This window comes from Haemorhous mexicanus, chromosome 9 (assembly GCF_027477595.1).
Source record: "Haemorhous mexicanus isolate bHaeMex1 chromosome 9, bHaeMex1.pri, whole genome shotgun sequence".
In the NCBI taxonomy this organism is placed as follows: domain Eukaryota; kingdom Metazoa; phylum Chordata; class Aves; order Passeriformes; family Fringillidae; genus Haemorhous; species Haemorhous mexicanus.
Window position 1 is genome coordinate 5888702 of NC_082349.1, and position 19364 is coordinate 5908065.

At 41.6% G+C, this 19364-nt stretch overlaps 1 protein-coding gene across 2 annotated transcripts in view; it reads left to right on the plus strand.

Moving 5' to 3' along the window:
- Window positions 1-19364, plus strand: part of SLC1A7 (solute carrier family 1 member 7) — a 47070-nt gene that overhangs the window by 18225 nt on the left and 9481 nt on the right. For both annotated transcript variants that reach the window (XM_059853493.1, XM_059853494.1), the window contains 5 exons: window positions 6544-6586; window positions 7390-7609; window positions 9927-10026; window positions 11311-11544; window positions 18306-18500. In XM_059853493.1, coding sequence (XP_059709476.1) covers window positions 6544-6586; window positions 7390-7609; window positions 9927-10026; window positions 11311-11544; window positions 18306-18500 — 792 coding nt within the window. The remainder of the gene's footprint in view (window positions 1-6543; window positions 6587-7389; window positions 7610-9926; window positions 10027-11310; window positions 11545-18305; window positions 18501-19364) is intronic.

Genomic DNA, 19364 nt, shown 5'->3' on the forward strand with positions numbered 1-19364 from the left:
CTATATTCTATATTATTGAAATTGTGTTTCTTGAAAATAGGGCAGGAAAAACTCAGGATCTATTGTAGTGTGGAAAAAGTCCAGGCTGTGCAGAATCAGGAATCACACCTTTAGAAGTTTACAACTGAAGACTGAATTGCATGTAGGCACAGTAATATATTTCAGAGTGCATTAAATGATCCAGCTTTAAACTATGAAAGAACTTTTGAAAATAAGTATGCTGTACATTAAGATATCTTTTGCCAAAAGCTACTGTGTACTATGATAGAAATATTTACCTGTCTCCTATGGCAAAACACCACCTTTTACTTTTTTCAGATTGCCAGGTTGTTTTCATCTCACAAAACCAGTCGTATGCCAGAAATTTTCTGCCCTGGGACCAGGTCTTTGCTTCTGGTTAATTTTTAAGAGTTTGATGTCCACAGGAGCCCCAACCTTAAGTATTTACAAAGAACTCTCAATCCTCTAACTGTGTGGTCTCTACTTTGCACAAAATGAATCCAACATGGAATAAAGATTATTCCATGATGAAAACCACCCTGAGAAGATGGGCTGTGATGCAAATTCTGCTCTCTGGTCAGGAGGCTTTAGTCACAGAGGGTGAGGTGCACAGGGATCAGGAATTAAAAGTGCACTAGGAAAGCTTTGACCTTGCAGGTGAATTTGTTGTCCATCCTCCTGACAATTGGTCTGGACCTCTTCCAGAGTCAACACACACTTTTTATGGAATAACTTGCCTTGCTGGAACCACAGTGGAAAGACATTGGGCCTGTTGTGTTATCTTTGATATAATTCAGTCTTTTTGAGATGCCTAAAGCTGTGATGTACTTGTGCTTCTGCTCTCAGAGAGCCACAGCCCTGCTGGGGCTCTGTCAGGAGCTTTTCTTTCAGAGGAAGCAGTGTAAGAAAGTTCAGATGCCTTGCTGGAACTGAAATGTCATGAAGCCCTCAGGACAGATAAAAAGTCCACATTTGACAAAATGATTGCACAATATGAGTTCTGTTCTGATCTTTGAAAAAAAAAAAAAAAAAAAAAAAAACAAAGCAAGACCAAGTAACTTAGACCCAATTAGTGATTTTTGCATTCTCTAAGTACTTTTTATCCCAATAATGAGGATTTTAGTGCCTCATTAATTCTGCAAAAGCCTTTTTTGGTCCTTTTAGCAGGAGGTAGTATGACTGATACTGAGAAATTAGAGGCACGAGAGATGAATTCTGATGTGCAAGATGGTTTCTCATGTGGACCCTGCTATAGAGGTTTTTCATTGTCTTTCTGGATTAACTTTTGCCCTTGCTTTCAGCAGTGCAAACCCTGCTGGAGCCCCTGACACCAGCAGGAAGGTATCAGATGTATGACTAAGGACAGGACTTGTGGCTCATGTGTAACAGTAGTGAGGAGACTACACAGCTGATGATGAATTCATGCAGAGGACACAAAAGTAAACAAATTCTTGAGATAAAGGTAATGTCACTGAGAATGACCTCAGCCTATAGTAAATAGAAGCTACAGTGCTGTTCATTCTTGGAAAAAACTAGAAAACTTTACAGTTCTCCTGTCAAGCCATTCAGGCTCCAGTTTTGCTCTCTGGCCCCTTGCTGTATACAGTGACAGGGTAAGGTCTCAAACACGCAAATATTAGAATACTGTCAAATTCCCAGCCTTAAAACAATGTCCTTGCAAGCTTAGCTACACTTGCTCAAATTTGAGAGCAGAGCAACCAAAGCTGCTTTCTGCATAGTGCAAATATAGGCCAATAAATATTATGAGGACACATATGCAGCAAAACCCCCAGTCTGGTGGCTTTAATTCCACAGCATGGGAGACTGCAGCCAGACTGTCTGGTGTGGCAGGGATTAGGGGCTGATAACATCGAAGTCTGAGAGCAAAACCAGACTGGGGTTGCAGAGCACAGAGTGCCAGAGGGAAGGGGTGCTCTGAGTCAAGGAAACATCTGCTGTACCTGTGGCAGTCCCGGGCTACAGCCGCTGGCCTCATTTCTGACTGAAAGGATCTGCAAAAGCTGAATGCTCTGAGTTAATGACACCGTGGTCAGGACTCAGAGTGAGTATTTCAGATATTCAGTAGCATTACTGAAACCAGAATCTGGCCTGTTATTTCTAGCAGAAGTTATCCAGGAGATGTGAAGGAGATATCCCAGTGGCTGCAAGCTCATGTTCTCTGGACAGTTCAGTTAACAGCCTCACAGTGACACAGTTTAATTTTGCTGCTCTTTGTGCCACTACTGTGGTTCTCAGAGCCAACCACCTCCTAAAGAGACAAGAGAGCTCCCACCTTGGGGGCAGTGCTGAAGAATGGCTTCCTTACACAATTCAGATTCCTAGAGCAGCGAAATTAGGGGAACAAAATCAATCATCTCTGTTAATTCATAGGTCAGTTGCTGGGAGACAATGGGGAAGGGAAGAGGACCTTCCACTTTTGGCAAGATGCTAATTCATCCTGTGCCTAATGGGACCCTCAGACCTGCTGCTCAGACCAGATGCTGCCTGCACTTGATACAAGTCTTTAGGATTTCCTCAAAATCCACGACTACCAAAGTGCAGAACGTATGTTGCCATAGTTGTCCCATATTACATGTACATACACATTCCTAATTCAATACATCTACCTCTGAATCCTCTTACCCCGTACAGAATTAGGGAAGGGCTCCAAAATTTGCTCGTAGAACACAGCAGCCTGTGCATCACAGCAGGCTGCAGTCAGAGATGGTGATTAGTGGGTCACTTGTGCGTATGTGCTGCTGTCACAGCAAATGCAGGCCAGGCCTGCTGTGCCAGCTGGGCTCAGCAGCTCAGCTCTGGAGAAGGTTCACTGAGCTGATATTGAAGTTTCATGCACATTCATCCTTTTAGCCTCAGCTGAATACTCCTGCTCTATCTGGCAGAGTTCCTGAAGCAGAAGATGCTCTGGGAAATGTTATTCCGCAGGGCAGGCAGTATTTAGCTGTTAATTTTTTATGTAACCAGAAAGCCTTTGTCTTCAGTTTCTGTTTTACAACAATATCCTTGTCTCAGACCTAAATTTATCTATGTTTTAAACCAGACTCAGACACTGTTATGCAGTAGGTCTAATTCCCTACTCTTATGTGAAATTATTTCTGCTAGGAATGCTGAACTGAGCCACTGAGGTCAGACAATGTTGCTTGTGCTACAGAAAGGAATCCCAGATCACGTTAATTTTCCTGCATGATTATTTTGTGACCTGTGTCTTGTAAGCAATCTGCAAGCAATGCTGCAATTTCAGAAGTATTTTATCTGCTTGGCTTTCTTAACTGAACAAACACAAGAGTATTTATAGGTGTTGACAGCAATGATGAGCTCAGTTTGAATCTCTCCTTCCTAAGTGCTGGCAGTGTCTTTAATTCAGTGTACATCAGTGAAAAACACAGTGCCTGAGTAGAGATGCAGCCACACTTTATGATCCTGATCCATGTGGGTACATCTGGATCCCATCCAGAGCTGCACAGAGGTCTCTGCAGGGGCCAATCTGGTGGCAGGCTGGGTGCATGGAACAGAGGTGAGCAGAGATGGACAGGCTACAGCACTCTGCCCTTCACTGTGCTGTATGCAGGGGCAAATGCCCGTGTGTGGATCCTGAGCCAGACTGAAGCTCCCACTCCACAGCAACCCCCAGGACTCAGGCTTGGTGGGCAGGAACCCACAGGAGGGCTATCCCAAGGACCTTGTGAGGATCCAGCCAGCCTTCCCATCCCAGTTCCATACTAAAATGTCAAATCCTCCATATCACTCTCCCTTCAGCCTCTTGTTCTGAGCCATTCTCAGGAGATCCTTGCTAAACATCCAGCTCATGGCTGGCAATATCAATATGCAGCAAAACATTCCCCTCAAGCAAGAAGCATTTCTGAAGAGGCCTGACAGAACCAAGAAACCCTCCCAATTACCTTCCATCTCTAGGTAGCAGTTCAATTCTTTCTTATTTTTGTGTTACTCCATTAAAGTTCTCATTCACCAATTGCTCTCTTAAATGTTTTTGATTAATAAAACTTAATTTTGGCTAATACTGGATTTTCTCAATCCAAGTAAACCAGCTTAAAATAAAAATAAGCTGAGGCTCTGGCAAACACATTCAGGTCATCCTCTCACCAGATAAACTGTGTAACTTTGGTAAGGCTAGTCTCAAAGACTGGATCACAGTGCATAATTTATTAAAAAATATTGGGAGAATTCCAGCATCTAGTATTAAGAGGGTAGTTGTAATTCCTGCAGGATAAAGAATGATAAAGAAACAAAATGCTTTAATCCTCTACAAATTTGTCTAACATTTAATCTAGCTACTAACCATATGATATTTCCTTTCTCAAGCAGTCTTAATTGTTCTTAATTCTACTAATTAGAACTATGAGGGAGAAAGTGGAAATCATCAACAATTAAATTCATGTTTCTGTGCAAAGCCACAGCTTGTACGTGAGGTGCATATTCAGAGCTGTGCTGGAATCTCTGTGTGGATCTCTGCTTTCAGAATATTTCACATTCACACAGCAGGTCAGAGCACAACCACCACACTGAGCATCCCTGTAGCACCTTTCAGCCCAGCAAAACAAAGACCAATTAATATTAATGGAGCCTTTAACAATCTGGAAGCAGAACTCCCTTATGAGGCACAATAAAGCAGTAACCACCTTTACTCTCCAGTGTTCTCCCTTCTATACACATCCTCTCCATCTTGCCAGGCCCAGCTCCATCCAGCTGTGTCAGTCAAGCCCCAGGGCTCAGGCAGAAGGTTGTGCCTGCACCTGACAGGGAAAGGATGCACAGCTGCCTCTTGTCTGTGTCTTGCTTTGGCCACACGTTTGACATTTGAACCAGACAAGCAGCAGCTTCATGGACAGACTGCAGAGACGATCCAATGCCTTTATGAGACTCATCTGCTCTCAAGCAGCCGGCCAACAAGTTCCTCTCATGTTCAGTCTTCTGTTTCAATCATTTGGCAGTACTACTATCACTTCATTAAAACTTTTCTCCCACAGTTCTCCCTAAAAATGATAATCAATTATCTCTTTGTAGCAATTGCTCTCAGTGACTGATGCTACTGATGCAGAATCTACCTCATACGTTTGTGTGACCATAATATCATGTTATAATCACTTAAAATAGAAAAAACAATTGTGTTTTCTAAGCCAGTGCTGCACACTGACTCTGTTAGCAACAAGTATGTGCTGCTGCTGCTGCTGCTGCTGCAGAGAGGAAAGCAGCTCTGGAAAATGTCCCTGGTTCAGCGTGCATTCAACTGTCTATGCACACAGCAATTGTCTCTGAAATTGAGAACAGGCTTTTCACATATATTTGAGGGTTAACCTGTCTTGGGATTTAAGCAGGTCTTTGAATTAAAAGTCATTTTGTTGGAGAACTCATGAGTATCTCCTTGCATAAATACGGGTATCTGAAAGAAGATAATTGGGTCATAGACTGTCACTGTCTTCTGCCCCAAAGTTCAGAAGCTTAGGGTTGGAGATAAATTAGTCCTGCAAATGATCCTATTAGAATCATCACACAAATCTTGGTTCCCAAATGCTGAATGGAAATGATTGACTTTTTAGCTGTTTTTTCCCAATTATTCTATGATTCCTCTTTGAAGCCTGCAGAGGGTGTGCTCTCCATTACAAATCAAGATTGAATGTCTTTCTGTCTTTCCAGCTGAAACTGAAATTATAAATTAGCTTCATATATAATTGTGTGAAATGTTACAGAGTGAGATACACAGAAAGTCAGAAAGGTGACAAAAAGAGTCCCTTCTGGAATTAAAAATCTATTGGTCTCCCTGCAGTCTTAGTGTTGGGTCATTGCCTTCCTCTGTAGCTCAGCTGCAAGCAAAGATGAAGCTGTTGACGTCATTCAGGTTCTTATTCTGAAGCCTGAGAACTGTATCTAAATAAAATTTAGCAGTGTACAGCTCTAATCTCAACTCTTTTAATCAGGAATGAGATCCTCTTTTTGAAAAGCAAACTGGTCTTGGCCAACACTGCAAAGTCTACATCACTTGCAATTTTAGTGGTGAAAATATATTGGGGTACTAGAGTTTATGAATTGGCACAGGAGTACTTAGAAGTCCCACAGTAGATTACAGCACCCAGGTGTCTCAGGAATACATCCCTGACTCTCTTGAATAGCTCACTATCTAAGTAGGGAAGGCAAAATATGGAATAAAAGAATATTCATCCCCCCAGTTAGCATATGAGGAAGGGAATCATAGCAATTCTGTCACCCCAGTTACAACATGGAGACTGTGGCAGAGCCAGAGTCTGCAGCCAGAGCTCCTGGGTCTCACCCCAGGTGTTTGGAAGAAAGTCCCAAAACTCCAGTTCTGAGGAGCTGTCTCTCTGTTGAGCTGTGCTCAGCCAGGCACAGCTGTATGGCACAGTGGGAGAGAGTGGCATCCTCTGCACCTACCCAGCCCCTGCCCTCCAGGAGGGCAAAGAACTGATTTATCATGGCAGAGCCAACACACAGTAAAAAGAAGTTGGTTTCAGTTCCACAGAAATTATTCTTCTATTTGTTCATTTTTAGGAACATGTTCCCAGCCAATCTTGTTGAGGCCACATTCAAGCAGGTAAGTGGCTATATTCCTTTTACTGATGAAAGACATGAGCCAGCATTATGTGAAACATGTACCTTTGTAAAACACAACCCAGATATAGACATGGCATAGGACTGCAGACCCTGTTAGTACCTTCAGCATTTAGGAATTAATGAGTCCCATTCCATTAGCCTCAGCAGCTATGGTATCTGAAGGCAAAACAGGGATAAAGTGCTCTCTAGTTTGACTAGAGAATTGATATCATTCCTATGTCAGGAATGATATCAATTCTCTAGTCAAACTAGAGAATTGGACTCCACGTCCACCAGAGGAGAGCTGGAATTTATTTAAGAGCACCCTGCAACACCACACAAAGGAAGAATAGAATATCATGTTCAATTAAAACAACAAAATAATGTATTGGGGAAGAATCTAATTACTCAGGTTGGAATTTGGCAAGAAAAGCTTGTCTAAAAGTTCTGAGGGAGCAAAAGACATGGCTGTATTTATTTCACCTGCAGGAATTTCATGGGAGCCTCACAAAGAGAAGGGCACTCAGAACCTCCAGGAAGTCATTCCTAATTATGTCTTACAGGAAAGTTGCTCTGTCAGGAGGCAAAGTGTTTGCTGCACCAGGGTCTGATTATAGGAAGCTCATGTTTTGTTACGCTTTTCCAAAAATTCAACTGTTTTTACAGATTTTATCAGAGAGGGACAGGAGTGTTCATTCTCCTTCTCATGCCAGTCCTTTCAACATGCAGCATTGTTGAAACAGGGCACTAAACTATTAATTCCTGTTGGGGTATTGTAGTAAAAACCACTTTGTTTTCTTTCAGTATCGCACCAGGAGCATTCCCATCATTAAATCAAACAAAGCGTCAGCCGAGAGCACCACTCGTCGCATCATCATCTACGGAGTCCAGGACGAGAATGGCTCCAATGTCCAGAACTTTGCCTTGGATATCACCCCCCCTCCTGAAGTGATTTACAAATCAGAGCCAGGAGCTAGTGATGGCATGAATGTACTTGGGATTGTGATATTCTCTGCCACCATGGGTAGGTTGCAGACATGTTTGGTTTGTAATAATCCAAGTGTCCCTTTAAGAGAAGAGGATTGGGGTTGGGTTGTTTGGTTTCTTGACTCAGCTTTTTTAACTGTTTCTATCTAAACTTTTTGGGGAAAAGACAAGACTGTTACAGAGCTGTACCCCCACCCCCACCCTTTCAAAGACAAATTTTCAAAAACCTTGATGACTTTTGTTCCACGGAGTTGGGTTTTCTGTGCATTAACTTACAATCTTTTTTTCCCTCAATTATTTTGAGCTTTTATTTATGACCCATCTTTTGCTGTTTGTAAGACAACCTTGTACTGTGTGCTCAGAGGAGGGAGGGATTACCACCAGATCAGACCCACGGCCCCTCTACCAGTATACCAACCCATATTGTTTTATGAGTTTTAAATCTGTGGATATTCCTTTTTTTGATTGAAACTTTTTGATTTTATTTTTGGTATCCTGTAATGAAGATAGTTATATACCACCTACTAGCTTAGCTTGTCACAGTAAGAGCTTCTGTCTGGCTTATTTATTTAGTTTAACTTGCTGGAGGAACTCATTGGTGCCATGTGTGTTATATTACGTTTGTGGATTTGAAAGAAGTTGTTTAAACAAACATTTCCTAGTTAACCATAAAGTTCTGATGACTTTTATAAGAAAATGCTGATCAAATTTTCCTTATGTAAATTTATTCTTGGAAGTTAATCTGGTCAGCAAAGGTAGTTCCATAAAACATCTTTGACTGTATTTATTATATTATGGTTCATATCAGCACAAGGGGTCAAGATTCAAACCTGGAATTAATGGATTTGTCTCTGTTTTTTTAGCTTCTCCAGTGGGTGGTATTCCCTGTACAACCCTGCTGGAAACTGGCTGTCTCCCAGCTGGTAGTATTTTATAGTCCATTTCCAAAGCACAACATCACCGCAAACACTATTCCAGTCAAAACCTACTGGGTATGAATGAATTAATTACATCTCCTTATTAGGACCAAGGGCAATTTTCTGCTTCTGAGAACAGAAGATCATTCATTGTCTGCCCAGAACTGAATGTACGGCTTTCACCGAGCCCCTCAGTCTCGCTGGCCCTGGGGCTCAGCAGTCAGGAGCTGAGACCTGGCTTCTTCCTGGCTGAGGGACACAAAGCAGCACCAGGATTGTCACCCACAGTATGGCTGCTGGGTCACCTCTGGCTGTAGCAGCCAGGAACAAACCTGAGACACCAAACCCTCAAAAATTATCATCACCAAGGACTACTTCAGGCTTTTGTCTTGAACAAAGGATGTGTCAAGGCTGTCTTCAGCCCACTGCACCATCCCCCCACCCTCCAAAATGGAAGCATTGAGACAGCTTAATGAAAGAGTGTTGTCTTCCGGCCTAAAAGTTATGGCTTAGATGATCTAACAGGCTTACAAACTCCCATCTTGAGAGCACTGCTATTGTGAAATCCCTGGATAAGGCAGCTGAAAGCCTTCCTGCCTGCCTCAGCAGGGGATGGCCCTGGAAACGGCACTGCCTGAGATGTGGCTCGGAGCTGTGGGCTCCAAGAGACAGAGCCGGGCTCCTGCTCAAAGCAAGGACACTGCACATCCAGAGCAAGTGGCAGCACACACCCCACTGCCAGCCCCTGCCTCCCCAGGCAGCTCCCCTCAAAGGCAAACTCCCTTGGTGCAGCCAGTTTTTGAAGTGTTTCCTTGAGCAATTGGCTCAACCATTTATAATCCTTTCAGGGAGGATAATTAACTATAGGAAAATGTTGCCTATTTATATGCATTAATGGAAATCACACTGTCTGGAGAATATATGGTTAGATGACACATCCCAGAGCTGTATTCAGTTGCTTTCTGAGCAATGGGGGCACATACATGGGGTTTATTTTCTTTCTTCTTTACTGCTTAGTCTTCACAGCAATTTGGCCTTTCTCTCCATGAATTTTCATTTCCTTACCACTCCCAAAAATGCAAAGCCTGACTGACTGTAAAGGTTAATTATTATAATGTAGACAGAAAACTAAAAATATTACAGACTCCATTACTAACTCCCCATTACCAGAGCAAACCTCAAAACCTGGCTTTGCCTCCCAAGTTCTCGTTAGTGCTGCCTGGCTGTAGGCAGAGACAGATTCCTTCAGTAGAAAATGTTTCTCAGTTTGTGTTCCAAGGATCACTCAGAGCAGGTAAATCCTCCACAGGGCTCTATGACTGATGGTTCAGGACACAGCCTTGCTACCAGGGGGTTTAGAGTTTCAGCAGAGAGGGAAAGCACTGGGGCTGTGTGTGAAGACACCTGAGAAGCTGAACCTGAATGCTCTGATTGCAGGTATAATGTTGGGAAGAATGGGGAACAGCGGCGTCCCTTTGGTCAGCTTTTGCCAGTGTTTGAATGAATCTGTCATGAAGATAGTGGCTGTTGCTGTTTGGTAAGTAACTGTTTTGTTAGGAAAATCAGTATTTTTTAAAAAGAGTAAGAACATTTCAACAGAAGAAAATGCACAGAAATCTCATACATTTATTTCCAGGGAAATAAATGAGGATGAATAAACCTTAGTTTTTCAGGGCCTCAGCATTTGAGGATGCACATACATCTGTCCCTGGTCTGTACCATCCTTTTGACAGGGTACCCTCTATGTTACTCCCAAATAACAGAACATGGTATAGCTGGGTGGGGTGTGCTGTATGCCCCAAGGGCACTGCCAATCCCTGGGCATGCTAAGGGGGATCACAGCCACCCAGGCCACACAAGGGAGAAGCATGATGGGATGCTCTAGCTGGTACTTCCATCCCTTCCAGTACTGCTGAAGACCCAGCCAGACCTGCCAACACACCTGCTCCAAAGATCAGAGGAACAGCAGGTGGCTGCCAACAACAAGAGCTATCAGCACCTTCTCCCCACTTCAGGATGTCCCCCAGTGTGGCTCAGCCTGTTGTGGGACAGGGAGCCAGCACTCAGCCCACAGCCTCTCCTTCCAGCTACATGGTCCAATCTGACTGACCTGGGTCAGGGAATGATTGCTTGGGTGGATATGTCAAAGGAGGCAGTTTATTTCTGGAAAAATGAGGAAGTAGTGTCAAGTCTCTGGAGATGACACAGCTGCAAGTGGAAGATGGCTGGATGTTCCCAGATTTTTTTTTTTTTTTCAATGTAAAGCTTTTTGGCATCCATGACTTTGTGTGCAGCTGCGCACAGAAGCACAACAGTTTTTATAAAGCACCTGTCCATAGTTTTTGAATCCATAGGATTCAAAAACTAGCAATTCTTCTGCCTATTTATCTGCCCCAAATCAAACCCCCAGGCAGTCCAAGAGCACGTCTAATGCATGTTGGTGTTTCTCCTCTGTCTTCCAAAGGCAACATAAACGTTTACTTAAGAGATTCCAACGAAAATCCATGAACAGCTACACGAACACAAACACATGAGAGGAGCTCAGGATTCATTCCCCCTCTTCCCAGTAATTTACCTGCCTGAAGCTGTCAGAGCTGCCTTGGCAACCAAAACATTTTAAAGTCCTTTCTTGCCAGTGCCATAACCTCAGCTGTGCTGAGGGGGAGCCCACAGCGCTCTGGGCATCCTGCTCTGGTGTGGAGACAGAACAGCCAAACCCAGACAGGGCAGGTACTGCACTGCCACTGGAAGGAGCTGCAGCTCTTACCGTGTGATGGAAGGGAGCTGTCTCCTAATAATGACTGTCTTCCTTTTTGCTCAGGTATTTTCCATTTGGAATTGTGTTCCTAATAGCTGGCAAGATCTTAGAAATGGATGACCCCTCAGCCATTGGGAAGAAGCTGGGTTTCTATGCCATTACGGTGGTGTGCGGCCTGGTGGTGCACGGGCTCTTCATCCTGCCAATGATGTACTTCTTCATCACCAAGAAGAATCCCATTGTCTTCATCAGAGGGATCCTTCAAGCCTTGCTCATTGCTCTGGCCACATCCTCCAGGTATTATAGAGTTTCTAGACAGATCCAATAAAATACTTGCTAGATCCTTACTACAGCTACCTCTTGGGAAGAGCACGTTATTGCACTAGTGGAGCAGATTTATCTGTATCTGAACAATGGTCTCCCTCCAATTCACTGGTATAAATTTAAAAAATGTGTGTCTCAACATTTGGAAGTTATGTAGGAGCCACTGGACAATAATATTTGTCACACTGTTTTCCTTTGGTTTAAAAATCTTGGAAAAAACCTTTTTTTTTTCATAGAGGACTAGAAAGGAAATAAGTTCTTTTTCCATATTAAAAAAAAAATGTTCTTCTACAAAGTTAATGTATATGAGGGACATGCAGTTTTTTCAGACTTCATTTTTGGTATTAGTGGGGAACCTCCTATTTCACTCATGTGGAAACATTTTATCCTTTCCACTCATATTAGTCTTTGTCTCTTGGTACATTAACAAAAGACTGTGGTTGCAAGCTATTGTCCAGCACTGGGAAAGTATTTAACTGTTCTCCTCAAGGAATAATATCTTTAGCACCCTTTTTAGAGTTTTAACCATAGCTGAACAAAGGTACAGTGAAAATGGAAACCAGCTTGTGAACAGGCTATGAAAATGACTCCCAACATGGATAAAATGGTGCATGAGATGGACTTGAAAGGGCTGGAATCACCTTGCATGGAGCAGATAGAGAAATGACAATTAAAATAACATTTCTGTGTAGCCTATATGACATCACAGTTTCATGGCATCTGTGGCTGAAGGAATGTAGAAGATTAAAAGAAAGGGGAAGAGGGAATTATTTTTTCAGTACAAAAGGTACTGGATTTCCACTGTGACATTTTAAAAGGTGTATTTATATATAATAGTTTGCTCCAAAATGACCTATAAAGAGCAGCATGCTGAGAAACACACAATCAAGAAAAATTCCATGGTGGGTGGTGCTTAAACTCTAACTACACTTAAATAATTAAGGAAAGCTTTTTTATTAGAACATAAAAAGTTTGTAGATGTCACCACTACCCCAGATTCAAGAAAGATGAGAATTTTGCACTCAAAGATGTTAATGTTGGAAAAGACTCATCAGGCTCACATTTGACACACTTGACTACCTTCCTGGTTCTCCAGGAATTCTCTTTCTGAAAACTCTGTTGCTGACAATTCAGATTTTTAATCTGTGCCATTCCTTTCATTCTCTTTTTTTTTTCTAGAAGGAGACAGCTTTTACTAAAAATCTGAATATTTCTCCTTTTAGAAAACAAACAAACAAGTTTTTTATTAGTATAGATGCCTTTTAACAAGGGAGGTTTAATAAAGAATTAAAAGATCAGCAGGCATTCCACCATTTCAAAATCATTACTTTTCTTGGTTTTCCATATTATGCATCAGCATTGCATTTTGGTTTTATCACCAATTTAGGAGTCCTTTACTGATCTGGAAACTGATGAGAAAGAGATTTCTGTCTCTGCTGAGCCTCTGTAAGGAAAATCAATTCTTACTTGGGGTTTTTTCCAGCCCCATTTCCTTAGCCCTTACAAGCTGATGTGAGAGTGCCCTCTGACAGTGGGGAACACACAAAGAATTCAGCTTTTACTTAAACCTGTGCTTTGACTCTCCTGGGCTCTGACTCCCAGATAAGACCCTGCCTCTGGGGATAGCAAGTGCTTTGAGAGAGCCCTCTCCCTTCAGTTGTGCAAGGAATAATTACTTACAGGACCAGAGAGGCTGTATTTGGGAACAGAGCTCTGGCACCAGCTGGCAGCTCAGTCTGCACCAGAACCACCAGCAGGACTTGTACCAGATTTAGTATCCTTATTGGCAGAAGCTAAAGTACCACCAAATTTAAGGTGAGTCCTGAGGGAAGGCTCTGAACATATGGATTTGGGCCTTGGACATTTTGGATTTAGCTGTTTGTCCCTCCTTAAGAATGTGTATATTTTGCAAATCTAACACAGGCCCAACATGGTTTCCAATGTTTTTCTGCTCAAATCACAGTGTCTATCCTAGAGATAGCTGAACTTTTCACCTTCATTACACTGAAAGGGATGGATACTGCACATAACTGAGCTGTTGCCAAAAGAACATGCACAAATAACTTGGGCTGGACAGGAGAGCTGCCTCTCCTTACTGTCAACACATCTGTATTTAGTTAAATAAGGCTTGCCACAGGGGCATTATATAACACTTGTCATGTGGGTATTGGATTTTCAGATCATCCTAGAGGAGAACAAAGAGTTGATTTTAAGAATACTGATGTGTTTCTTGGAGATGCTTCTGTGTTGCTTCAGGTCTACATCTAAAGATAGAAAGAAAACCAGGAGTCAGAGGGCTGATATTCACTGCAGATACTCTGCACCTGGGGAAAGCTTGTTTTTAAAGCTAAAGATCAAACAACAAGAACCAAAAACAATACCATTTACACAGTCCAGGAATGTAACACAGAAGAACCTGAAAGCCACTGAGCAGCCATCTGCTGGCAAGGATTTTACTGCATCTCAACATTATTTCTGCTTGTTTCCCTCTAGTGAAATGTTCTGCACCCCATTCTCCACCCCCTTATGCTTCTCCAGAAACCCCAACCACAGCAATATTTTGGTTTGCAGAGGCAGGGGCAGAAAAGCAGATCTTTTTCCTTGGGTGCATCCTTTAGGACACAAATGAATGTGCACAGCTCCTCTTTCCTGCACCACTGTGAGGTGCACAGCACGTGCTGCCCCTGCCCACCCTGCTCTGGCTGCACATTTGGGGATCTCTGACTCTGCTTTCTTCCCCTCTCACTGCCCCTGAGCTTGTCACCTCTTACCACATTGAAAAAGCAGAATTTGGCCAGGAGGCAAAATTCTTCTTGATTTTAGCTTTCTTCTTCCAATGGCAAGAGGGAATTTTGTTTTTCTAGGTCATCTTTCCATATCATTAATGAATTAGAGCAGCATTTTTTCAGTGGTACAACCCATTAAAAGAAGCAATTTTCATCTTCTCTGAAGACAAATTATAAACCATGAGTTTTTCAAGGGTTTTGGTGCTTATGAAACACTAAGATCTTGGCTATTGCACAGTGTAAATTAAAGGCAGATTTAGAATGGGGAGATGAGATCAGTTTGCTGATTTTTTTGGAGCAAATATCAAAATGCATTTGAATGATAAGATAAACAGAGCAGGCTGAACAGCTGTTCTTCCACAGTGACTGGCTGTCTTTGTGGCTCTCACTAGTAAGAGCTTGGTCTGGGCCAGCAGTAGCTTATGCTCAGTCTCTGCAGCTGCATTTTATCCCAAAATTGAGATAAGACTCTGAAAATGTATTTTTAATTGTTAGAGTTAATGCTGGCAGAAGATACTTCTCAGCTGAAAGCTTTGGGTCAGTTTTTAAAAGACTTAACAGATTAAGATCAGTGCTTTAGAGTATTTTTTTCTCTTAATAAATATTAAATGTCAGGCTTTAATGGTACTGCTCCACTGCTTAACACTAGATAAAAGTAGCTTTCAAGAAAGCAAACTTCACTGAGTTAAACTAGAAAGACAAACTAGACAAATTGTTTGATATTGTCTTTTATAATATTGAAATTATATATTAATATTACTCCAAAACTACAGTAGGACCTTTTTTTTTCCCCCCTTTGCCTCCTGAGAGCCACCAATAGCCAAAGCTTTAAATCAGACATATTTTTCTGGTGTGTGTCAGATGATACAATATGAGCAAAAATGGAACATCATTGAACAACCTCTTCTAGGATGTTCCACACAACTTTTGTCAGCTGTACTCAGGAAAAGTTCATTTCTGTGAAACAGGTGCTGAAAGGGTAACCAGGGATGTAAAGCAGCAATCTGCTAAGTGAGAGGTTAAAAAGACTGATGGGGTCAATCCAGGCTGAGAGAGGACAAAGCTGATTTTTAACATCATGTGTTGCAACAGCTGATTGTGCAAGGAGAAATATAGAAAGCACATCAAAGCAAATTTAGTGCAAATTGAGAAGACTACCTCTAGATCTTACATTAAATTTCTCATCTGAGCAGAGAGTTCTGGAAAGTCAGCAGGAGTAGGTAGCACACACATCCTACTAATTCTAAGATGCAGTGTCATAAATTTGAGTGAGACAATGTAGTAGTTGCCTGTCTAAGAAAGTACAAGAATCTGAAAATTTGTTTTCTTGCAATATCTTGCATGTTTTTAATCATCATTGCATTTACATTCTGACCGTTTCTTTATTATTGTAATATTTAACAAACAGCGAATCCAATGTGTTGTTATGTACCTTAGAAATGTTACTTCAGGCAGCAAAAAATTCAAATGAAAGACACACCTAACTGTGAGATAGTGAACAAGTTTAAAAGTTGAATTCTTGCGAAAATAGTGTCATAAAATCTGCTCACAACAATTGAAATAGATACAGATTTTGCTGGTTGAGCCATTGGTATTGGGAGGTTGTTTTGCACAATATTTTATACATATCAACCAAACTGTAATATGTTAATCAGCTAAAATTTTCACATTTGACAGCTCAGCTCTCTGCCCTCAGAACACACACTTAGGTTTAATATTCTGTTATGTGAAAGCGTGGGCAAGGCGCCAAGGACGTGTAAGATTACCTTTTTGTCCTCATTTCCACCCAAAGAAATCAGACAGAGTTTTGTTACAGAAAAGCCAAACGTCTGAGGGAAGACTGTCTTTAAAAAACAGTGACTCTCCGAAACTGAGTAGCAGCAGAAAAGGGAGACAATGAGTTAAATAATTTTTTCTCAGCTTATCCTCTAGTCAGAACATCTAGAACTGCTACTGAGTCTGCTCCTGGTTGCAGCTACTCCCAGGGCTTTCAGTTCTACATTCTTTGTGAGCCTCAGCCTCATCTTTTATGAACACTTCATGGTAAACAAGAGGCAGAGGATTTCATTCACAAATGACCGTGTGAAAAATGACAGGCACGCTCAAAAGAGAAATGACATCTCATGAGCACCTTGGCGATTACAGGGTTATGCTCTGCTCTGTTTGTTTTTCAAAGTAAATATTGATTAAACACTAGGACTGCCTGAATTTAAAAGTTTACTATACCCCAATTTCAGGAGGTAATCAGATTTCCATTGCTTTCTTGCCTTTCCAGCATATTTACATATTCAGAGAAAGACTTTGGTCTGGATTTTCAGGCAGTGACTGCCAGTTTGTAGTAAATAATTCAGCAGTTAGACTTCATAAAGTTATAGAAAACAGAGCTATCATACTGAAAACATAGCCTTGTCTTTCTTCTTTTGTGTTTCCATAGCAGGAAGTTACTTTTCATTTCCCAACACAGTTACTTTCCTCAAACAACTTGCACAAATATGAAATGACAACTCCTACTCATGGAAACATTTTGTTTAGGCATTCCTGCAAACTTAGGGTTGTGATTTCAGAGTTTTTGGAATCCCTCTGTGCTTTTATAGGACATTTGCAACAACTGAGAAAGAATCTGCAGATGCAATGTGTTATCTTCAATTGAGAACAGCTAATGGTCATTATAAGATTTAGGTATTGGAACCATTGTGATGTGAGGGTCACTACACACAGTGACAGAGCAATCTGAACTGCCAAACCAGGGGGAAGACGCCTGGATTTCCTGACTCAGGGCATGTAAATCACAGGACAACCAGACACTGAAGATCACAGTGTCACCATACCATATTTCCCCTATTGCCATCTTTTTTAAGAGGTAACTTTGGAATAATTTTGAAGACGTTTGCTATATTACATCTATTTAAACAGTCAGCAGCTCAGATAGTGAGCAGTGTATTAAAGTTGGTATAATAACAAGGAAAATATTTTGTGATTTGTGTATTTTTTTCAGTGGTGTTACTTATTTTCCATACACTAATGTGCCATAAAAAGTACCCCCTCACTCACTTGAATGCAGTCTCATTACTCATGGCAGCAGTGAATGAGACACCACGTGGTAAAATGCAGAATGCTACCAAAAGGCTGATAAAATATACAAATGAATATATTTTAGTGTATTAGTATTTAAACATGTGTGCCTCTTATGAAAAATGAGAAAATATATGACCATACAGTGTTTTGTTAATTGTCTCAATTAATGAAAACAAAAATCAGAAATATTTTTTGGGGTATCAAGCTCAATTTAAAATGAATACCTGTAAAATGTTCTTACATCATTCCATTCTATTCCACACACATCTTAGTTACATGTGTACACACTATTATAAGACCTGCAGTTATGTGGTTGTTATATGATCAGACAAGGGAGGGGGGCAGGTCTGTCCCAGGGAGAAAATGAGATTTTATATTCTTTAACACAGACATTTTGTCTGCAACTTTTATTTTCAGCCTGCTGTTGATAAGACCTTTGTCTAACCCTTGCAGAAATAAAAAATCGTTTACACATGGGATAGGCCTGGAAGGAAAGATTTTTAGAAACCATGAATGTAAAACAGTTTTCTGAGATTTTAGTAATAAGCTGCAAAGGATGTTGCTCCCTTTCTTTGCATTTGCATGTACAACATTGCCTCTGTGGGAATTCTGTCCATTTGCTTCTGAAACAGGGAAAGAGAGAAAAATATTTCTAACTTTGGGAAGCAAAATTAGCACTAACTCCAACACTTATACGTGTAACTGTCTTTATCCTCCGTCAAGCAGAGGAGTGAGTTACCTGGCAAGTGAGTCCCAGGCAGAGCAAGGAGTGAGCTCGGATGGCTGTGTGGAACTTCCCCTGCCAGGACAAGGTTTGCTACAATTCCCCAGAAACAAAAATAACCAAGTGTGTTCTTCTGTGCTGTTGTGCAGCTCAGCCACTCTGCCTATCACTTTCAAGTGCTTGCTGGAGAACAACCACGTGGACAGGAGGATCGCGCGCTTCGTGCTGCCCGTGGGAGCCACCATCAACATGGACGGGACGGCGCTCTACGAGGCCGTGGCCGCCATCTTCATCGCCCAAGTCAACAACTACGAGCTGGACTTTGGGCAGATCATCACCATAAGGTACAAACCCAAATTCCACATGCTGCATTGAACCATGGAATCAGCTGAGTGGGAAGGGACCCATCAGGGTCACAGTTTTATTGAGTCTGAGGCACTATTCTTGTATGTAGCAAGAACAAAACTCATCTCTGCTGTTATCACAGATGCATCCCTCATCAAAGGGTTGTTTCCAAGTAACACAGGGATCAGGGACTGCTCAAAGAGAAATTGTAGTGGTCCTGTTCAATAGATGCTTGTGGACACCAGGAAATGTGCTTCTGTTTGAGGATAACTGCCTATTAATTTTTGTTTTTAGGCAACCCATTGATCACTTCTAACACTGGAACATTTTATTATTATTGGTGTTTAAAACACTATTTTTAACTTCACAACTGTTTTTAACTTAAAGTCTGATTTCTGTGTCTTCAAGTGAAAGGAAATGGTTAAAAAGTTGCAAAACTGGGAGTCTTACATTAAGTAACAGGGAACAGTGTGTGCTGGGAAACTCTTTCAGGATTAGGGGAAGAGGGTAGGAGGACAGATGCTACCATCAGGACAGGTTTTCACCAAGATGTCAGGTCACTGAGATGTTTTTTAATTGTCTTCTCTGCTGCTTGTTAAAGCAGAAAGCTTCATAAACAACCATGCTCTCAGTGGGTAGAGAGTGTTATAGCTGTGTACTCCATCCTTGAAAGGTCTGTAATGGATCCAAAAGACTGGAAGATCCAGCTGAACAATTACTGCCAGAATAACTCCAGTGACTGCCAAAGAATTCCTCAGGGACTGAAACCTGCAGGTTTCCAGCAGGGAACAAATGATTATAAAAACATTCCTCATAGTCAGAGCTTTGTGCAATAAATTTGAGATCTGCTTAACTACCCACCC